Raw genomic sequence first — 19,590 nt, forward strand, 5'->3', positions numbered from 1 at the left:
TACTCCTCTAATGTGTAAAGGGCTCATATTAAAGCAGATATACTCCTCTAATGTGTAAAGGGCTCATATTAAAGCAGATATACTCCTCTAATGTGTAAAGGGCTCATATTAAAGCAGATATACTGCTCTAATGTGTAAAGGGTTCATATTAAAGCAGATATACTCCTCTAATGTGTAAAGGGCTCATATTAAAGCAGATATACTCCTCTAATGTGTAAAGGGTTCATATTAAAGCAGATATACTCCTCTAATGTGTAAAGGGTTCATATTAAAGCAGATATACTCCTCTAATGTGTAAAGGGCTCATATTAAAGCAGATATACTCCTCTAATGTGTAAAGGGTTCATATTAAAGCAGATATACTCCTCTAATGTGTAAAGGGTTCATATTAAAGCAGATATACTCCTCTAATGTGTAAAGGGTTCATATTAAAGCAGATATACTCCTCTAATGTGTAAAGGGTTCATATTAAAGCAGATATACTCCTCTAATGTGTAAAGGGCTCATATTAAAGCAGATATACTCCTCTAATGTGTAAAGGGCTCATATTAAAGCAGATATACTCCTCTAATGTGTAAAGGGCTCATATTAAAGCAGATATACTCCTCTAATGTGTAAAGGGTTCATATTAAAGCAGATATACTCCTCTAATGTGTAAAGGGTTCATATTAAAGCAGATATACTCCTCTAATGTGTAAAGGGTTCATATTAAAGCAGATATACTCCTCTAATGTGTAAAGGGCTCATATTAAAGCAGATATACTCCTCTAATGTGTAAAGGGCTCATATTAAAGCAGATATACTCCTCTAATGTGTAAAGGGCTCATATTAAAGCAGATATACTCCTCTAATGTGTAAAGGGTTCATATTAAAGTAGATATACTGCTCTAATGTGTAAAGGGCTCATATTAAAGCAGATATACTCCTCTAATGTGTAAAGGGTTCATATTAAAGCAGATATACTCCTCTAATGTGTAAAGGGTTCATATTAAAGCAGATATACTCCTCTAATGTGTAAAGGGTTCATATTAAAGTAGATATACTGCTCTAATGTGTAAAGGGTTCATATTAAAGCAGATATACTCCTCTAATGTGTAAAGGGTTCATATTAAAGCAGATATACTCCTCTAATGTGTAAAGGGCTCATATTAAAGCAGATATACTCCTCTAATGTGTAAAGGGTTCATATTAAAGTAGATATACTGCTCTAATGTGTAAAGGGCTCATATTAAAGCAGATATACTGCTCTAATGTGTAAAGGGTTCATATTAAAGCAGATATACTCCTCTAATGTGTAAAGGGTTCATATTAAAGCAGATATACTCCTCTAATGTGTAAAGGGTTCATATTAAAGCAGATATACTCCTCTAATGTGTAAAGGGTTCATATTAAAGCAGATATACTCCTCTAATGTGTAAAGGGTTCATATTAAAGCAGATATACTCCTCTAATGTGTAAAGGGTTCATATTAAAGCAGATATACTCCTCTAATGTGTAAAGGGCTCATATTAAAGCAGATATACTCCTCTAATGTGTAAAGGGTTCATATTAAAGCAGATATACTCCTCTAATGTGTAAAGGGCTCATATTAAAGCAGATATACTCCTCTAATGTGTAAAGGGTTCATATTAAAGCAGATATACTCCTCTAATGTGTAAAGGGTTCATATTAAAGCAGATATACTCCTCTAATGTGTAAAGGGTTCATATTAAAGCAGATATACTCCTCTAATGTGTAAAGGGTTCATATAAAAGCAGATATACTCCTCTAATGTGTAAAGGGTTCATATTAAAGCAGATATACTCCTCTAATGTGTAAAGGGTTCATATTAAAGCAGATATACTCCTCTAATGTGTAAAGGGCTCATATTAAAGCAGATATACTCCTCTAATGTGTAAAGGGTTCATATTAAAGCAGATATACTCCTCTAATGTGTAAAGGGTTCATATTAAAGCAGATATACTCCTCTAATGTGTAAAGGGTTCATATTAAAGCAGATATACTGCTCTAATGTGTAAAGGGTTCATATTAAAGCAGATATACTCCTCTAATGTGTAAAGGGCTCATATTAAAGCAGATATACTCCTCTAATGGGTAAAGGGCTCATATTAAAGCAGATATACTCCTCTAATGTGTAAAGGGCTCATATTAAAGCAGATATACTCCTCTAATGTGTAAAGGGTTCATATTAAAGCAGATATACTCCTCTAATGTGTAAAGGGCTCATATTAAAGCAGATATACTCCTCTAATGTGTAAAGGGCTCATATTAAAGCAGATATACTCCTCTAATGTGTAAAGGGTTCATATTAAAGCAGATATACTCCTCTAATGTGTAAAGGGTTCATATTAAAGCAGATATACTCCTCTAATGTGTAAAGGGTTCATATTAAAGCAGATATACTCCTCTAATGTGTAAAGGGTTCATATAAAAGCAGATATACTCCTCTAATGTGTAAAGGGTTCATATTAAAGCAGATATACTCCTCTAATGTGTAAAGGGTTCATATTAAAGCAGATATACTCCTCTAATGTGTAAAGGGCTCATATTAAAGCAGATATACTCCTCTAATGTGTAAAGGGTTCATATTAAAGCAGATATACTCCTCTAATGTGTAAAGGGTTCATATTAAAGCAGATATACTCCTCTAATGTGTAAAGGGTTCATATTAAAGCAGATATACTGCTCTAATGTGTAAAGGGTTCATATTAAAGCAGATATACTCCTCTAATGTGTAAAGGGCTCATATTAAAGCAGATATACTCCTCTAATGGGTAAAGGGCTCATATTAAAGCAGATATACTCCTCTAATGTGTAAAGGGCTCATATTAAAGCAGATATACTCCTCTAATGTGTAAAGGGTTCATATTAAAGCAGATATACTCCTCTAATGTGTAAAGGGCTCATATTAAAGCAGATATACTCCTCTAATGTGTAAAGGGCTCATATTAAAGCAGATATACTCCTCTAATGTGTAAAGGGTTCATATTAAAGTAGATATACTGCTCTAATGTGTAAAGGGCTCATATTAAAGCAGATATACTCCTCTAATGTGTAAAGGGTTCATATTAAAGTAGATATACTGCTCTAATGTGTAAAGGGCTCATATTAAAGCAGATATACTCCTCTAATGTGTAAAGGGCTCATATTAAAGTAGATATACTGCTCTAATGTGTAAAGGGCTCATATTAAAGCAGATATACTCCTCTAATGTGTAAAGGGTTCATATTAAAGCAGATATACTCCTCTAATGTGTAAAGGGTTCATATTAAAGCAGATATACTCCTCTAATGTGTAAAGGGCTCATATTAAAGCAGATATACTCCTCTAATGTGTAAAGGGTTCATATTAAAGCAGATATACTGCTCTAATGTGTAAAGGGTTCATATTAAAGCAGATATACTCCTCTAATGTGTAAAGGGTTCATATTAAAGCAGACAGCCTGCTTAACACTTTACTGTCAAATGCAGCATGCTGGAGAATCACACAAGTGTTCAAAAGATGTGAAAGTAAATGAAGGAGTGAATAAATGAGCACAAAGCTCTACCCTGAGGATTTCTCTGGAGATGTATGCGATCCAGTCTTCCTTCAGCCAGTTTCCTTTAGTGTTCTTCACCAGGTCTGTGATGGAACCAGCACCACAGAACTCCATCACCAACTACACACACAAACACACGTTATTCTCAGTAGATCAATTTTATAAGTAAAAAGTATAAGTGTGCCTTTTCACACACATTTCATTAGTTCCAAAGCACCAGGTTTGTGCTGCATTTGCAGTGTGAAATAAAACAAAACAAAAGCAAGAGAACATTTAAGTCTAAAAGTATTAGTATAAAACTATAAGTTAGACTATTAAGGACACCGACCAGGCATAACATTATAACCACCTGCCTGATATTGTGTTGGTCCCCCTTTTGCTGCCAAAACAGCCCTGACCCATCATGCACTGTGTATTCTGACACCTTTCTATCAGAACCAGCATTAACGTCTTCAGCAGTTTGAGCAACAGTAGCTCGTCTGTTGGATCAGATCACACGGGCCAGCCATCACTCCCCTCGTGCATCAATGAGCCTTGACCGCCCATGACCCTGTTGCCGGGTCACCACTGTTCCTTCCTTGGAGCACTTTTGATAGATACTGACCACTGCAGATCGGAAACACCCCACAAGAGCTGCAGTTTTGGAGATGCTCTGATCCAGTGGTCTAGCCATCACAATTTGGCCCTTTGTCAAACTCAAATCCTTACGCTTGTCCATTTTTCCTGCATCTAACATCAACTTTGAGGACAAAATATTCACTTGCTGCCTAATATATCCCACCCACTAACAGGTGCCATGATAATCACTTCACCTGTCACTGCTCAGAATGTTATGGCTGATCGGTGTATATAATTATATAAGTATATCTATATATACTATAAGTGTATAATTTAGCACCCCTGCCTGAGGGAGAGCAAGAGCTGGTGTTTAAATAAGCAGGATGGGTCACTAAACACTGTTAGTATTCCTTAAAGTGGGGACCATCTGTGAACATGTGAAGACGTTTATGAGGACAGGAGGCTTGCGAGATGGTGTGTAATAGGCCATCGTGTCCTGTGAGTGAAGATATTTATGGCTTTTCAGTAGGACAGACGAGGGAAGCTAAGATGCAGCAGAAAGAGGTTTTGTTGCAGGATATTAAAGTTCATGTAGGAAACAAATTACAAAAAATGATGGGGCTCATGTCTGGACTGGGGCTACTACATGAACAGAAATGCTTCATAACTCAGACAGATCTACACCAGGATGTGGAGATGCCAAGATTTCAGTGACACTGTAACTGTACTACATATGAGCATCCACAATATACCAGACAATCAGTTTACTTTTTGCATTTTTGCATCTGCCTGGTTTGTGTTTTTGTTTATTCCAGTTTGATCTGCCTTATTCTGGTTGGATCTGCCTGATTTCGGTTAGATCTGCTTTATTCCGGTTTGATCAGATGGTGTAGGAAGCTGCTACTGCTCTTTTGTGCAATAACAAAGAAAAGGGCTTTATCTTTCACGGGTTTAAAATGTTGGAGAGGAGAGGAGAGGAGAGGAGAGGAGAGGAGAGGAGAGGAGAGGAGAGGAGAGGAGAGGAGAGGAGAGGAGAGGAGAGGAGAGGAGAGGAGAGGAGAGGAGAGGAGAGGAGAGGAGAGGAGAGGAGAGGAGAGGAGAGGAGAGGAGAGGAACACTGACCCAGAGCTGGTCATCGTGTCCTGGTGGGCTTTTCTTGATAAAAGCTCCATAGTAGGTGGCGATGTTGCGATGGTGAGAATATTTCTTCAGCATGTTAATCTCCAACTTGATTTCTTCCTCTTCATCCTGAAAACAAATGAGAAAGAGGAGCATGAGCAAGCCGTACAGCATGCAATTTCACACGATTAACACAACTGTTAAACTCCAAATCAGCGGAAAATACACAATTCTGTCACGCAGCGGAGCAGAAAATCAGGACATTTCGACAGGTTTCACACAGAGTCAGCATCTTTATAGGCCTCAGTGGCTCCTGATGAGGTCTTACTCCACACATTGTGTGTGTGTGAGAGAGAGAAAGTGTAGCATAGAGGGAGGAGATATATAGCAATATGGCAGAGTGACATCATCCTCCTTAACCTCCTCTCAAAAAATCATCTCTTACAGACAAAGAGAGAGAGAGAGAGAGAGAGAGAAATGGGGGTGGGGGAGAAACACATTAGCCCTTCCCATAATCCCATAGCACTTCTACAGAACATCCTTATGGAAAGGAAAAAAGAAAAATATGTATAGAACCCAACACACCTCTCTCTTTCTCTCTCTCTCTCTAACAGGAAACTGTATGTGGGTCAGGCGTAGGGTTGCATTAGTGCATCTGATATTCACATGCGCGCACACACACACACACACACACACACACACACACATTAGTTGTATCTCCATCTGCTGTATACTCCTGTCATTTCTACACAAGATCAAGAGTGCTGGCTACAACTTCATTACACTGCAATTATTTAACACACTAACACACACACACACACACACAGAGGTGTTACAGGTTTTCACACACACACTCCAGGTGCTATGTCTGTCACTTCGTATCACACCTGTTCAGATGACATTTAAATGGTTTTTTTTTCTGCCTGTTCTTCCTCCTTCTGCCTGAGTTTCAGCCTCTAAACATCTCCCTTCATTCACATGTCTAATGGCTGCAGGAAGGTTTCTGTGTGTTCCCTCAGAGCTCAGCATGTCTCACAGCCTCATGTGTCTCATAGAAAAACTTCTGATTACTGTGAGATAATAATCGATAAGGAATAGACACTACACAGCATGCGTACGACTAAGGTCAGAAGATAAAGTTGGATCTGACACAAAGGAAAGGGAATAAAGGAACATATCTGCTCCATTTCTCCACAGCAACGCTGTTCTCTCTTCACAAACACAACCCAGATAGAGACGCAGGGTAGATGGCTGGCTGAGGGCTAATGGTCATTCACACACCAGTGCAGTGGACGCTTTTCAATGATCGTACACAGTATCGAAAAGGAAAAAGGAATAAGGACGTAAAATGCCAAAGGAAGAATAAAATATAAAACCTACAGTTTTTACAGAATTTCAGCCAACTGACTTGTGTTGCACTAAGCAGAGAGAATCCAATCTTTTTCTTGTGTTAAAAGAAATTTCAGCTTATAGCACCACAAACACCCCAAACACCACCACAAGACCCCAAACACCACCACAAGACCCCAAACACCACCACAGCACCACCACAAGACCCCCCCCCCCCAAACACCACCACAGCACCACCACAAGACCCCTCCCCAAACACCACCACAGCACCACCACAAGACCCCTCCCCAAACACCACCACACCACCCCAAACAGCACCAACACAAACACAACAAAAACCACAAACACCACCACAACACTCTAAACAACACCACCACACCCCAAGCACCACAGACAACACAACCAACAACAACCCAAAGTTCTGTACTCTTATAATGCTGTATAATTTAGTGCTGAAAATATTATTATTTAGGAAATTATTTTATTTTTCAGAAAGAAGATGAAAATGAAAATGGTGAAATATGGGTGAAGGATGGGGAAGGACTGGTGAAGGACAGGTGAAGGAACATCTGGTGATGGACCGGTAAAGGACCAGTGAAGGAGGACAGGTGAAGGAGTGGTGAAGGAGGACAGGTGTAGGAGAACAGTTGAAGGACAGGTGAACAAGGACAGGTGAAGGAGAACAGATGAAGGAGAGGTGAAGGAGGACAGGTGAAGGAGAACAGGTGAAAGGACAGGGGAAGGACAGGGGAAGGACAGGTGAAGGAAGACCGGTGAAAGGACAGGTGAAGGAAGAGAGGTGAAGGAAGACAGGTGAAAGGACAGGTAAAGGAAGAGAGGTGAAGGAAGACCGGTGAAAGGACAGGTGAAGGAAGACAGGTGAAGGAAGACAGGTGAAAGGACAGGTGAAGGAAGACAGGTGAAAGGACAGGTGAATTGTGAAAGGTATTTTGGTTCTTGTTCTTTGGCACCAGTACTGAAAGGGAAATAAATAACACTGTCAGTGTGAACTAATGGTTAATGATGAGAGATTATTGTATTTAGATCTATTTATGCTGTGTTAATGTTTATAATGTCATGTGGTTTAACAGGGCTGTAATGAAACACTTGGCTTGGCGCTCCTCACACTCTCTAATAAACATACTGTATAAAGCAATAAAGATGCTTTACTGGGTCACGATGCTGGAGTTCCTCCTCCTCATGGTTTCAGAGAGCACGCTTTACAGTCGTCTTTGCTCTGATTTATATCATCAGTCATAAAATATGCCCAGACCATCAGCATTTCTTTTGTGTTATCAGTGCTCGCTGTCCTGAATCCTAACTTACATATATGTTTCCATATATCTTACAAGTGTTTTGAGCTTCGATCCAGTTCATTTCAAATCGAGTTGCTTCCAGTCCTGGGATGCTAAATGATGGATGTTCTTGAGAAAATGAGGTAACTGTGCCCTGCAATCTTATTTTCCTATTATCCTTTGATGTCCTGCAGCATATGGCATAAGCTGTGCCAGTTCTTTTCTGGTTGTGAAGCAAAGCCTCCAACAGTCTATGGAACGGTTCCATATCATTTAAATCTCGTTCCCAATGGACACCATTTAATGTGGTGGAACACTGACGTCAATCAGCCACATGTAGTACCTACTATTTAGGTCATATGTTTAAATGAGCAGACGAGCATCATGAGAAAGGGTTGGGTTCATTGTGAATGGTGGAAAAACATCAGCATTCTATTAATTATGAACAGAAAGCGATTGCTACTGTTTTAATAGCAACAAACCTGCACAGCTCACAGAGATGGAATATATAGAGAGCAGACTGATTAGGTTCTGTAATGGACAGCTGCACCGTTACCAGAAATCAGCTACACTTATGAAGTGACCGATAGCCTGAATGCCTGAGACCACACGCGTTATGTGTTACAGTTGTGTAACCATGTTATAGCAATTATAAAGAGCTCTTAAGTGAATTTTAACCACACCATGCCCTCGTCTCTGAGAGCTACGCTTCCTGAGAAAGAGCCTGGATATACCGGTCATTTTAGCCAACTTTGGAGCTCGGTTTCTACTACAGAGCTTATGTTTCAGCTGAACATGTTCCAATTGGCCAGAGACTCAGATGAACATTTCCAGAATGTTTTAAGACATGGTGAAATTGTGTTGATATTTATTAAGTTTTATAGAGTCAAAAATGCACATTGCACACTGCCTGTTCAACCCCAAACTTTCTTCATTGAAATTTTGTTCAAATCTTATGAGAATCGACCTACTAACCTGACTTGAACAGTGATTCGAATCAAACAATCATGAGTCAAACAATTTCATGAGTCAAACATTATCTTAAATGCAATTTCAAACTGAATCAAATACTCTAACTCTCTAATGCTAATTGAACTGAATCCTGAACACGGTGTTGTGAATGATGAGCAGAGTAGAGTTACACCCACGAAGAGTACGATTTCCCTTCTTTCCTTGTCCTTCTGTAACAAATGAATTACTAGGTGCACAAAGTTTATCATTTTGTTCTTACAGTTTCTGAGAGAAAGCAGTTGAGTGGAGTCTAATCTCCAGGCACATTTATACACGCTAAACATTTAGCACACAATGCAGTATATTCAATCAGCCTTACCATGTCCCAGCTATCTAAAATTCTCTAGTATGTGTTCAGATTTCTTACCTCTGTGACGTCCATGACCTTGATGGCCGCCAGCTGTCCGGTTTTGACATGTCGACCCTGCGGGAAGAGAAAGGAAAAGATGAAATCAGCAAATAAAAAGGAGAATGAAGGCGGGCTTTAAAGTGGCTACATGAAAACAGAAACTGGGCTTTTGTGTAGCACGGGCCTATACGTACTCCGGTTTCCTCCCCAGTCCAAAGACATGCTTTCCTCAGAAGCATGGAAGCAGACAAGCGTGTGTTCATCTTAGGCACGCTGGTGATGACTTCCCTGTATCCAGGGACGCAAGTATAATGCAAGTGACACCATTCTGTCCCTCCAGGAACTGTGATTTCACGAAAACCGGGCACGATATTCAAAATTGCTGCAGATTTTCTGCAGATTAGGGTCGAGACCTTTCTGTGTTTCAGTAATAGAAATATAAGCACCTTTCTGTGAGCAGGAATAAATCTATCCTCAAACTGTCAAGTTGTGTTTGTTAGGAAGACTGAATTATTAGGCTACAAACTAGTCCCTATGACCTTAAGATTACAGCCGGGAATGCATGAATGGATTTAATCTGGTCTAAGTCTGGTCTAACGGTGTGCTGTGTATGTGAACGCGTGCATACAAAGTGGCACTGAGACATCAGTATGGTCTGATGAACACCTCCAGGGTCACTGGAGACCTGTGTCAACAACACAAAACAATAAGATGAAGATGAGGTCTGAAGATGATGTGAATTGTAAACTAAGTGCTGATCATTTTTACAGTAATCACCTACAGCTCCACACATGGCAGCACATAAACACTTAATCTTTGACCTGCAATCTCCAAATATTCTAATATTATTCTAATAAACTGGCCACATCCACTGCAAATCTTGCTTGATGTTTTTGATCTAATGATGAACAATGTTCTTCTACACGTCCTGTTCCGTGTAAACACTGGTACTAGACTGCACATGAGTAGGACCGGTCTGTCTGTTTTGCCTGTATGTGTGTGATTTAAGGAGCCTCCTGCTGCACACAGTAAGCTACAGTCCCTCAGCAGCACAGCTATAAATAGCGCTCAACCTTTTTAACCAGCTCCTGTCCACCCTCCAGCTGTTAACCCACACATCAGCCCGGCAGTCTGCATGGCACAGGAAGAGTTAACCGTGTCGGTGAAACGGAGGGGGCAGGGAGAGGAGGCCATGAATAAAACACAAAAACACACTCTCACACATGGGAGGGAGGAGAGAGAGAGAGAGAGAGAGAGAGAGAGCGCGCATGAGACAGAGGTACAAAGACAAATCATGAGAAAGAAAAGAAGAAAAAAGAGGGGGAGTTTCTAAAATGTGAAGAGTGATAGAAAGTGATTTCTGGAACAGTGACAGTGTGTGTGTGTGTGTGTTCTCCAGACTCTCGATGACTACACGTCCCCCTTTTGTACTTTTTGCTTTAGATCAATTAATATACAGACATGGTAGCTGATCTGCAGCCATCGTGGACACAAACACACTGGACTGGTCTTTTTCCAGTCTTCACCTGTCCAGTCTGCACCCATGAGATCCTCAGATTCCTGTTCTTAGCTGACAGGAGAGAAACCTGATGTGCTCCTCTGCTGTTGAGCTCATCCACCTCAAGATGTGTGTTCTGAGATGCTTTTCTGCTCACTATGGCTGAGATTATTTGAGTTACTACTGACTTCCTGTCAGCTCAGAGGCCTCTGGTCATTCTCCTCTGATTTTCTCGTCAACAAGGTGTTTCAGCCTGCAGATCCTCCACACACAGGAGGATGTGTTTGTTATGGAGATCTCAGGAGACCAGCAGCATTAGAAATACTCTTTTTTCAGCATCTGCATGATTTCCTGCACGGGTGCCGCGCCACTACCTGATTGGCTGATTAGATAACTGCATAAATATGAACTTGTTCCTAATGCAGTGGCCAGTGAGCATAAGTCAAATAGATTTTTATTTGACAAAAATTGTGCTTCTTTTAGGAACTGTGGGTAAAATAAAACTAGGAATGTGGGACTGGTTTTCCACACAAACACCATCACCATCACCTGTGTGCAGTGTTTAATAATCTGAATGTAAAGACTGACCATGTAACATGGAGAATATTTAAAGCTTTGCTCTCAGAACATTGTCCTGTTACACATGACCATTTAACAAAAAAGGAAAGACTTTTGAGATTATTAACCTGAGAGATGATTTAACAAAGAAAAAAAAAAAACTCATTATGCTGAGAATATCAAAGTTTGCTTTTAATACTACTACTACTAATAATAATACTAATATTAATAACAATAAAATAAGGAATTAAATAAATACTGAAATCCTAGCCTGATGCAACTGGTTTGTAATTACTTCTGTTCAACTGCAGCCATATAAAGGAGTTGAACTCAAACACCAGGGAGCGTGAGAAGACTTCCAGCTCACAGCTAATTCACACCATCACCTCTGCTTGAAATAGCTCTGAGGCGTTACCATAGACACAAACAACAGCGGGGCGGCTGGAGAGCTGAGCGAGAAAGCAGGCTGATTCGACGTGAAAATCAAGTCAACGTCAAAACGTCTGAACAAGTCACGGCAATTCGCTACATGTCCATAAGCGAGGAGCGTCCCTCAGCCTTGTCCCTGCAGAACTCTCTACATGAGCAGGATCATGAATCTGAACGTGACGCAATCTACAGCGTGTCCTAGAAGTCAGGAACCGGTGCGATGATGTCGAGCAAAATCCTCAGGGTGAACTCATGAGGAGTCCAGGGTTTAAGGAAAGTGTTTAAAGCTCCACAGTAGCGGAGCTTAAACAAAGCATGAACCCTGTGTTCATACAGCTGCTGATTTTCAGAGATACAATAACTCTACACAGGTACGACCTGCTAATGGGATAAACCCAAAACGACTGGCTCAAATCATTCCACTCTGTTAACGCGTGTCTCACAGATTTACTTCCTAGCCACTGCTATTTATTCCCAGTTTTATTCCGCAGCTATATCCGTGGTTTCCTCTCATCCTTATGTCCTTCACAATTAGCTTGGAAGAAAGTAGCTGAGATCACTGGTGCTCTTTGTTACTGCTTATAGCCAGTACAGTTAGCTTGCTTTGCTAAGCTGGTATGAAGCCTAGCATGTGTCATGTACATGTTTCATACCAATTATTGCCTCATTTAATGTTTTCAACTAGTTAGCTGTATGTACACACTGTAGCTGCTACCATTTCTCACTGGAACTAATAGAACAGTGGAGCAGCCAGAATGACAGGACACTGGACCTACTGATTCCGTAGCTATAAGCTCTGAGAGGATCGTCACTTCCCAAAATATGTTACAGCCAGCTAACAGTCTTCAGCCGAAAATCTGAGGAGTGAGCTGAGGCACTGTGAGTAAAGGGAGTATTCCCTGATCATCAGTAACTCTGATTAAGCCAGAAGAACTGGACGGTCATCATTTTTCTCAGCCTGATATTTAACTGATTCCCTCATGCCTACAGAATTTCAGGAAAAAAATCCCAACAATCTCCATGAATGTGCCGACTAGCAACGCATGTTTGCTGCGGTTCAACATTAATACTTTTGTGTTTGTCAATGTTCAAACCGTGCAGTTCAATATCAATCCATCCGTCTACAACGCTTGTCCTACTGAGTCGTGAGGAGCCTGGAGTCTGTCTCAGGAGAGTCGGAGCACAAGGCAGGGTTCACCCTGGACAGGATGCCAGTCAATCACAGGGCACTCACACACACACCCATTCACACACTACAGAAAATGTAGAGATGCCAATCAGCCTACAACACGTCACTGGACTGGAGGAAGAAACCAGAGAACCCAGAGGAAACCCCTGAGGCATGAAATCACACCACCAGGCCACCGTGCCCCTGCAGCAAATATGCCTTCTTTGTGTCGAACGTTTGGAGATAGATCACTTCATTCTACACAGTCAGAAAAGTTAAAAGTGGAAAACTGAAGAGAGTTCGAGCTGAGTCAGTGTGAAATGTGTGCTGAGAGCATCTGAGGAAAATGTCACACCATGTGGATCTCACAAAGAAGCAAATAAACATTCAAGCATATAAAAGACTAGACATTTATATGGATGACGCTCAAAGCTTGAGCGTCATGCTGACTCTGACAACATTCACCTCTGTTTATTAAATGTAGCAGTAAACTGTGTGTGTGTGTGAAGTGGAGTTCGAATATTGTGGAATTTAGGCCTGCGTTCTCATGGGAGTTGAGGAGTCTGCCTAGCTACAGGAGAAATGCACACTGCTCCACAACCAATCACAGCCTGTAGTTTCAGTCAGCTGACCCCCGGCTCACATCCAGGAAGAGGAGGAGGAGGAAAAAGAGGAGTCAGTCTCAGTCAAAAAACTCAATAAACACTGACGTGTGTGTGCGCGTGTGTGTGTGTGTGTGGGGGGGGGTGCACTCATGTCCCCATGAAATCAGAAATGATCCTTTCGAAATGTTTGTCTCTTGGGATTGTAGACAGTACATGTATATACACAGACAGGTTCATAAATATTTGGACACATACAAAATATAACGACCCTAGAGTAACTGGACAAACTAGTAATTTCTTGTCAGCAAATCTTTACAAGTCTTCAGCAAGTGAAATGCAGCTCATTACAATTCAGCTCAGGTGATTGACTTGTGATCACCAATGCAGAACAGTCCACTTCTTTCGCCTTAAAATATTCTTTGGCTGCTTTTTGAAGTGTGCTTCAGGTTATTGTAAATCTGCAGTGTGAAGCACCGACCTTAATGTGAGCAGATATACAGCTGTGACTTCATCCTGCTGCTTTTCTCAGCCTCCACAGCATCAATAAATATAAGAAAACAGATCCACATCATGAGCAGTTCCTTCACTTTCTTCATCCTCATTTTCCCCCATCATTTTCTGTCTTTTCTGTCCACAGCATGTTGTTACACTATAGAGCAGCACAGGCCTTTTTCTTAAAAACTGCTTCTAACAAACATGACAAGATGCATCTTGTGGCCTCTGTAATTTCTCTGGTGAAGCCTGCTCCTGCAGTCAAATCAAACTTGTCTTAAAAAACAAAGTACAAATACCCATCCTCCAACCTCTCCATCCTCTGTAGGTTTACCACTGAAAATCACCATCCATCCACATGAATGAAACATTCTTTCACTGACAAGGCACGATCACAATCCGCAAAACATCAAAGAAATCCAACGTGATTTAGTGACATGCAAACCAACCCGGGTTCTTTAAGCAGAAACCTGTTCATATTTACATGCCCTTGTTGAGGTCAGATAGCTTGTTAGAGCTACTCAAGACAAAAGGTGTCATCAGGCCTCATTGGGGAAGTATCACACACCTGAATCACATCAGCACCATGGCCAGTGACTAAAATGCCAAAAGCCTGTGCCAGTTACAGTACTGGGCACAATGGCTCTCAAGCTGGAGACCAAAGAGCTCTTCAGACTTCTGCGTAATGGAAGTCAGACTACTTTTTGGTACAACGGCAATCAACCACTCTCTCTCCTACTCTAAATTCACCTCTCCTACTGCTAAAACAGCATCATCAGTGTGCATACCCATGCATTTCCTGCCCAGAAGGAATCCCTTCGAGCTGCACTGAAGCACAAATTCCCTAAAGATCCAGTTACGCACCGCCCGAAAGCATTCACTAAGCACACGCTGGATATTGAGACAGAATCATGGATTCATACGCAGTTTATTGTGTTCTCCTTCATCAGAAGAGTGCAACACACATACCAGGCACCAGGATATACAACAAAATAAAACCACAAATCCTTTATGAGGTACTATCCATCTTTGAGTAGTGATACAGGTTCAGCAAAACATCAGCCAGCTCGAAATGGACAGCTAGTTGGGTGAGGCTTGGAAAATGGCAGTGGACACTTGCTGTATGATTTTATTTTAAAGCTGTGTCCACAAGGTATATATGTAGCAACCACAGATCAATTGATAAGCCTATTGGAGCAGGCCAGAAGTCCCACAGATGGTGTAAATTATTTGCATCTTTCAAAAAGCTAATAACATTATCTTTCAAATGTTGTAGGTTGTGTTTGAATACATTTTACACAGCCAAAAATATGATTTGCTAAATGCGCTAATCACCAATGACCGGCTTGCTCACGGGCGCGGTTTTAAGTGGCGGGGGGTTAGGGGTGTTTTCCATTCCAAATGGCATACTGTGTTGATTTATGCAAACTGAAATAATTTTGACTAATCGGAGAAAAGAAAGAGCTTTTGAATGCCGTTTTCTTCCGACGCCAAAAAATAAACTTCGTTATAATTACTCAAAGTTGACCTTAAATATGTTAAATAAGCGGCATACATAATTAAAAACGGCAAACTTTCCTTCTTTAAAAGAGATTGAGTTCAAAGTGCAATGTCACATGTTTTTCTCCGTGTCCAGCGAGATTGGAGATAATCGGGTCACGTTAAAATTCCCAAGCGGAAAACTAAGGTATATGAGGAAAACATTGATATCGATCTCAAAATAACATTATTAACAAATCTGAATGGCTTATATTGTTAAATGTATAGCATTAGCTCCAAATTGCATAAGCTCTAATAAAAAAAAAAGTAAAAATTTGAAGTGAAATGAAACCATCGTTTTTTTCAACGATCTGGACACCAAGTGGACACCAAATATGGACACCAACTGGCATGTTTCTGGAGATGGGAAGAAACCAAACCAGACATGAGAAGAAACATGGATCAAATGAGAAGGATCAAATCAGGAACCCAAAAATAGAACAGCACAGGTGAATACTCTCCCTCAAGGATGTATTATACGCGTTTAACTGTTTTGTTTATCAAAAATGTGGATATGTGACATGGAAAAATCCAGCAATACAGCTATGCTTGAGAAATGCGTACCAGATTCACTGCTATGCTCAGATACAGTGAACCAAAATAACCCCAGGGCAGCTGTGCTCCAGTGGGGGTATTCGTGTGAATGGGGGGTAAATTATGATCATTTGTGCATATAAACAGATTATAATCAGTAATTGTGTACTGAAGAAGTGCAACAATATGACGGGCTTTAGTATATTTATAGAATGCACTATTAAGTGGCTCATTAACTAATGATCATCTTCTCCTAAACGTCAGATGAATACATTTACTCGACACTGTATATTAGATCTCATGAACATAATATTCGTTTACCAGAACGGCAAATTGATACATATTTTATATTGTACAAATAATGGCTATAAATTTCTAAATTGGCAAGCTGATAAACATCTCTTCAAATCGTTGTTTATATAATACATTTGGAACAAACAGGCAAAATAATTATTAATTAAATCAGTAATTATTGTATTGCTAGTTAGAAAAAGGACTATTGGTCAACAAAATCCGTTATAGCCATCTTGATAAAGGAATTTATAGTGCCGACACTATTATTTATTAAAATATAATGTCACAAGCAGGAGAAGTATAGAATTTTGTGGAAATGTATTAGACAAAATATAAAATCAAATGAAACATTTCAGTTTTCTCAGTTTCTTGCAATTAAAAACTGGGGACGAGTCTATATTTCTAAATATTTGATATTCGAGAGCGCCAAGCTGCACAACAGAAATCCAGAGATCTCAAGCTGCCACAGCCATCCACAGGCACCTGTGAGTGAATGCATGCACAATCGGCCAGATCGAGCTTTCCTCAGTGTGTTATGCCACTCTGTGATGCTATATACAGCAGTTTTGAAAAGATAGGTTGCCTTCACAGGTCTTAGAGAAAGCACACCCTCCTGGGTTGGTAGCTGTTGTGTTAAGCTAGAGGGAAAGAATTAGCATAGCCAAATTAGTCAGAAAACGTATAATGTAATAGAACAGGTCAGACCACCTTCTTCAATGCTCCATGGTCCAGTTCTGATGCTCGTGTGTCCATTGTGGGAGCTTTCAGTGTTGTCAGCATGGTCACTCTGACCACTCTGCAGCTACACAGCTCCAGACACAGCAAGCCATGATGCTCTATGTGATCTGATTCATTTCTATCACAGCCAGCATTCACTTTTTCAGCAATCCCATTCTTCCTGCTTCCAACATTTCACAACTGACTGTTCACTTCCAGGGTTTTAGATTTCGATGCCATTGAGTTCCTAGCACGGGTCACAGCTTGTTATGACCATGTGAACAACTAATCATTAAATGTAACTTACAAGGTCAGAAGCCCTTACAAGAAGCGCTTAAAATAACAACTACACATAGAACTTTTAGTGTGGCAAAGTTCACATGTCCTTTAAGATGGCTTATCCTACATGTATCTGCAGTGTTAACAGACACGTGTATATAAATCTCCAGACAGAACACTGGCAGAATGTGTTGATCATCTCAGCATCTCTTCCTTTTAACACACAATTAAAAAAACTCCATTTCCCTAATGATGTGGTTTTTCAGTCCAGTGTCACAGCAACTGTGTAAAAGATGAAGTGCTGGAAAAGGTAGGAATTTCTGCTCCTCTTCTCTGTGCATTTACAAAAGGATGCATCTTCACACTCCTCACCCCATCTCTATTGCCCTCTCTCTCTCACACACCCCATCTCTATTGCCCTCTCTCTCTCTCACACACGCCATCTCTATTGCCCTCTCTCTCTCTCACACACGCCATCTCTATTGCCCTCTCTCTCTCTCACACACGCCATCTCTATTGCCCTCTCTCTCTCTCACACACGCCATCTCTATTGCCCTCTCTCTCTCTCACACACCCCATCTCTATTGCCCTCTCTCTCTCTCACACACCCCATCTCTATTGCCCTCTCTCTCTCACACACACCCCATCTCTATTGCCCTCTCTCTCTCACACACACCCCATCTCTATTGCCCTCTCTCTCTCTCACACACACCCCATCTCTATTGCCCTCTCTCTCTCTCACACACCCCATCTCTATTGCCCTCTCTCTCTCTCACACACCCCATCTCTATTGCCCTCTCTCTCTGTCTCACCCCATCTCTATTGCCCTCGTTCTGTCTCACCCCATCTCTGTTGCCCTCGTTCTCTGTCTCACCCCATCTCTATTGCCCTCGTTCTCTGTCTCACCCCATCTCTATTGCCCTCGTTCTCTGTCTCACCCCATCTCTATTGCCCTCGTTCTCTGTCTCACCCCATCTCTATTGCCCTCGTTCTCTGTCTCACCCCATCTCTATTGCCCTCGTTCTCTGTCTCACCCCATCTCTATTGCCCTCGTTCTCTGTCTCACCCCATCTCTGTTGCCCTCTTTCTCTCTGTCTCACCCCATCTCTGTTGCCCTCTTTCTCTCTGTCTCACCCCATCTCTGTTGCCCTCTTTCTCTCTGTCTCACCCCATCTCTGTTGCCCTCTTTCTCTCTGTCTCACCCCATCTCTGTTGCCCTCTTTCTCTCTGTCTCACCCCATCTCTGTTGCCCTCTTTCTCTCTGTCTCACCCCATCTCTGTTGCCCTCTTTCTCTCTGTCTCACCCCATCTCTGTTGCCCTCTTTCTCTCTGTCTCACCCCATCTCTGTTGCCCTCTTTCTCTCTGTCTCACCCCATCTCTGTTGCCCTCTTTCTCTCTGTCTCACCCCATCTCTGTTGCCCTCTTTCTCTCTGTCTCACCCCATCTCTGTTGCCCTCTTTCTCTCTGTCTCACCCCATCTCTGTTGCCCTCTTTCTCTCTGTCTCACCCCATCTCTGTTGCCCTCTTTCTCTCTGTCTCACCCCATCTCTGTTGCCCTCTTTCTCTCTGTCTCACCCCATCTCTGTTGCCCTCTTTCTCTCTGTCTCACCCCATCTCTGTTGCCCTCTTTCTCTCTGTCTCACCCCATCTCTGTTGCCCTCTTTCTCTCTGTCTCACCCCATCTCTGTTGCCCTCTTTCTCTCTGTCTCACCCCATCTCTGTTGCCCTCTTTCTCTCTGTCTCACCCCATCTCTATTGCCCTCTTTCTCTCTGTCTCACCCCATCTCTATTGCCCTCTTTCTCTCTGTCTCACCCCATCTCTATTGCCCTCTTTCTCTCTGTCTCACCCCATCTCTATTGCCCTCTTTCTCTCTGTCTCACCCCATCTCTATTGCCCTCTTTCTCTCTGTCTCACCCCATCTCTATTGCCCTCTTTCTCTCTGTCTCACCCCATCTCTATTGCCCTCTTTCTCTCTGTCTCACCCCATCTCTATTGCCCTCTTTCTCTCTGTCTCACCCCATCTCTATTGCCCTCTTTCTCTCTGTCTCACCCCATCTCTATTGCCCTCTTTCTCTCTGTCTCACCCCATCTCTATTGCCCTCTTTCTCTCTGTCTCACCCCATCTCTATTGCCCTCTTTCTCTCTGTCTCACCCCATCTCTATTGCCCTCTTTCTCTCTGTCTCACCCCATCTCTATTGCCCTCTTTCTCTCTGTCTCACCCCATCTCTATTGCCCTCTTTCTCTCTGTCTCACC

General features: G+C 41.5%; 1 protein-coding gene across 11 annotated transcripts in view; it reads right to left on the reverse strand.

Moving 5' to 3' along the window:
* map4k4 (mitogen-activated protein kinase kinase kinase kinase 4) overlaps positions 1–19,590 on the reverse strand; it is a 50,632-nt gene that overhangs the window by 27,435 nt on the left and 3,607 nt on the right. For all 11 annotated transcript variants that reach the window (XR_009204824.1, XM_058393339.1, XM_058393337.1 and 8 more), the window contains 3 exons: positions 9,239–9,295; positions 5,219–5,344; positions 3,548–3,658 (listed from right to left, as the gene is read on the reverse strand). Coding sequence is in view for 10 of the 11 variants with exons in the window: in XM_058393339.1 (XP_058249322.1) it covers positions 3,548–3,658; positions 5,219–5,344; positions 9,239–9,295 (294 nt within the window). In the remaining variant the exon portion in view is untranslated. The remainder of the gene's footprint in view (positions 1–3,547; positions 3,659–5,218; positions 5,345–9,238; positions 9,296–19,590) is intronic.

The sequence above is a fragment of the Hemibagrus wyckioides genome, linkage group LG06 (genome assembly GCF_019097595.1).
Source record: "Hemibagrus wyckioides isolate EC202008001 linkage group LG06, SWU_Hwy_1.0, whole genome shotgun sequence".
Classification (NCBI taxonomy): domain Eukaryota; kingdom Metazoa; phylum Chordata; class Actinopteri; order Siluriformes; family Bagridae; genus Hemibagrus; species Hemibagrus wyckioides.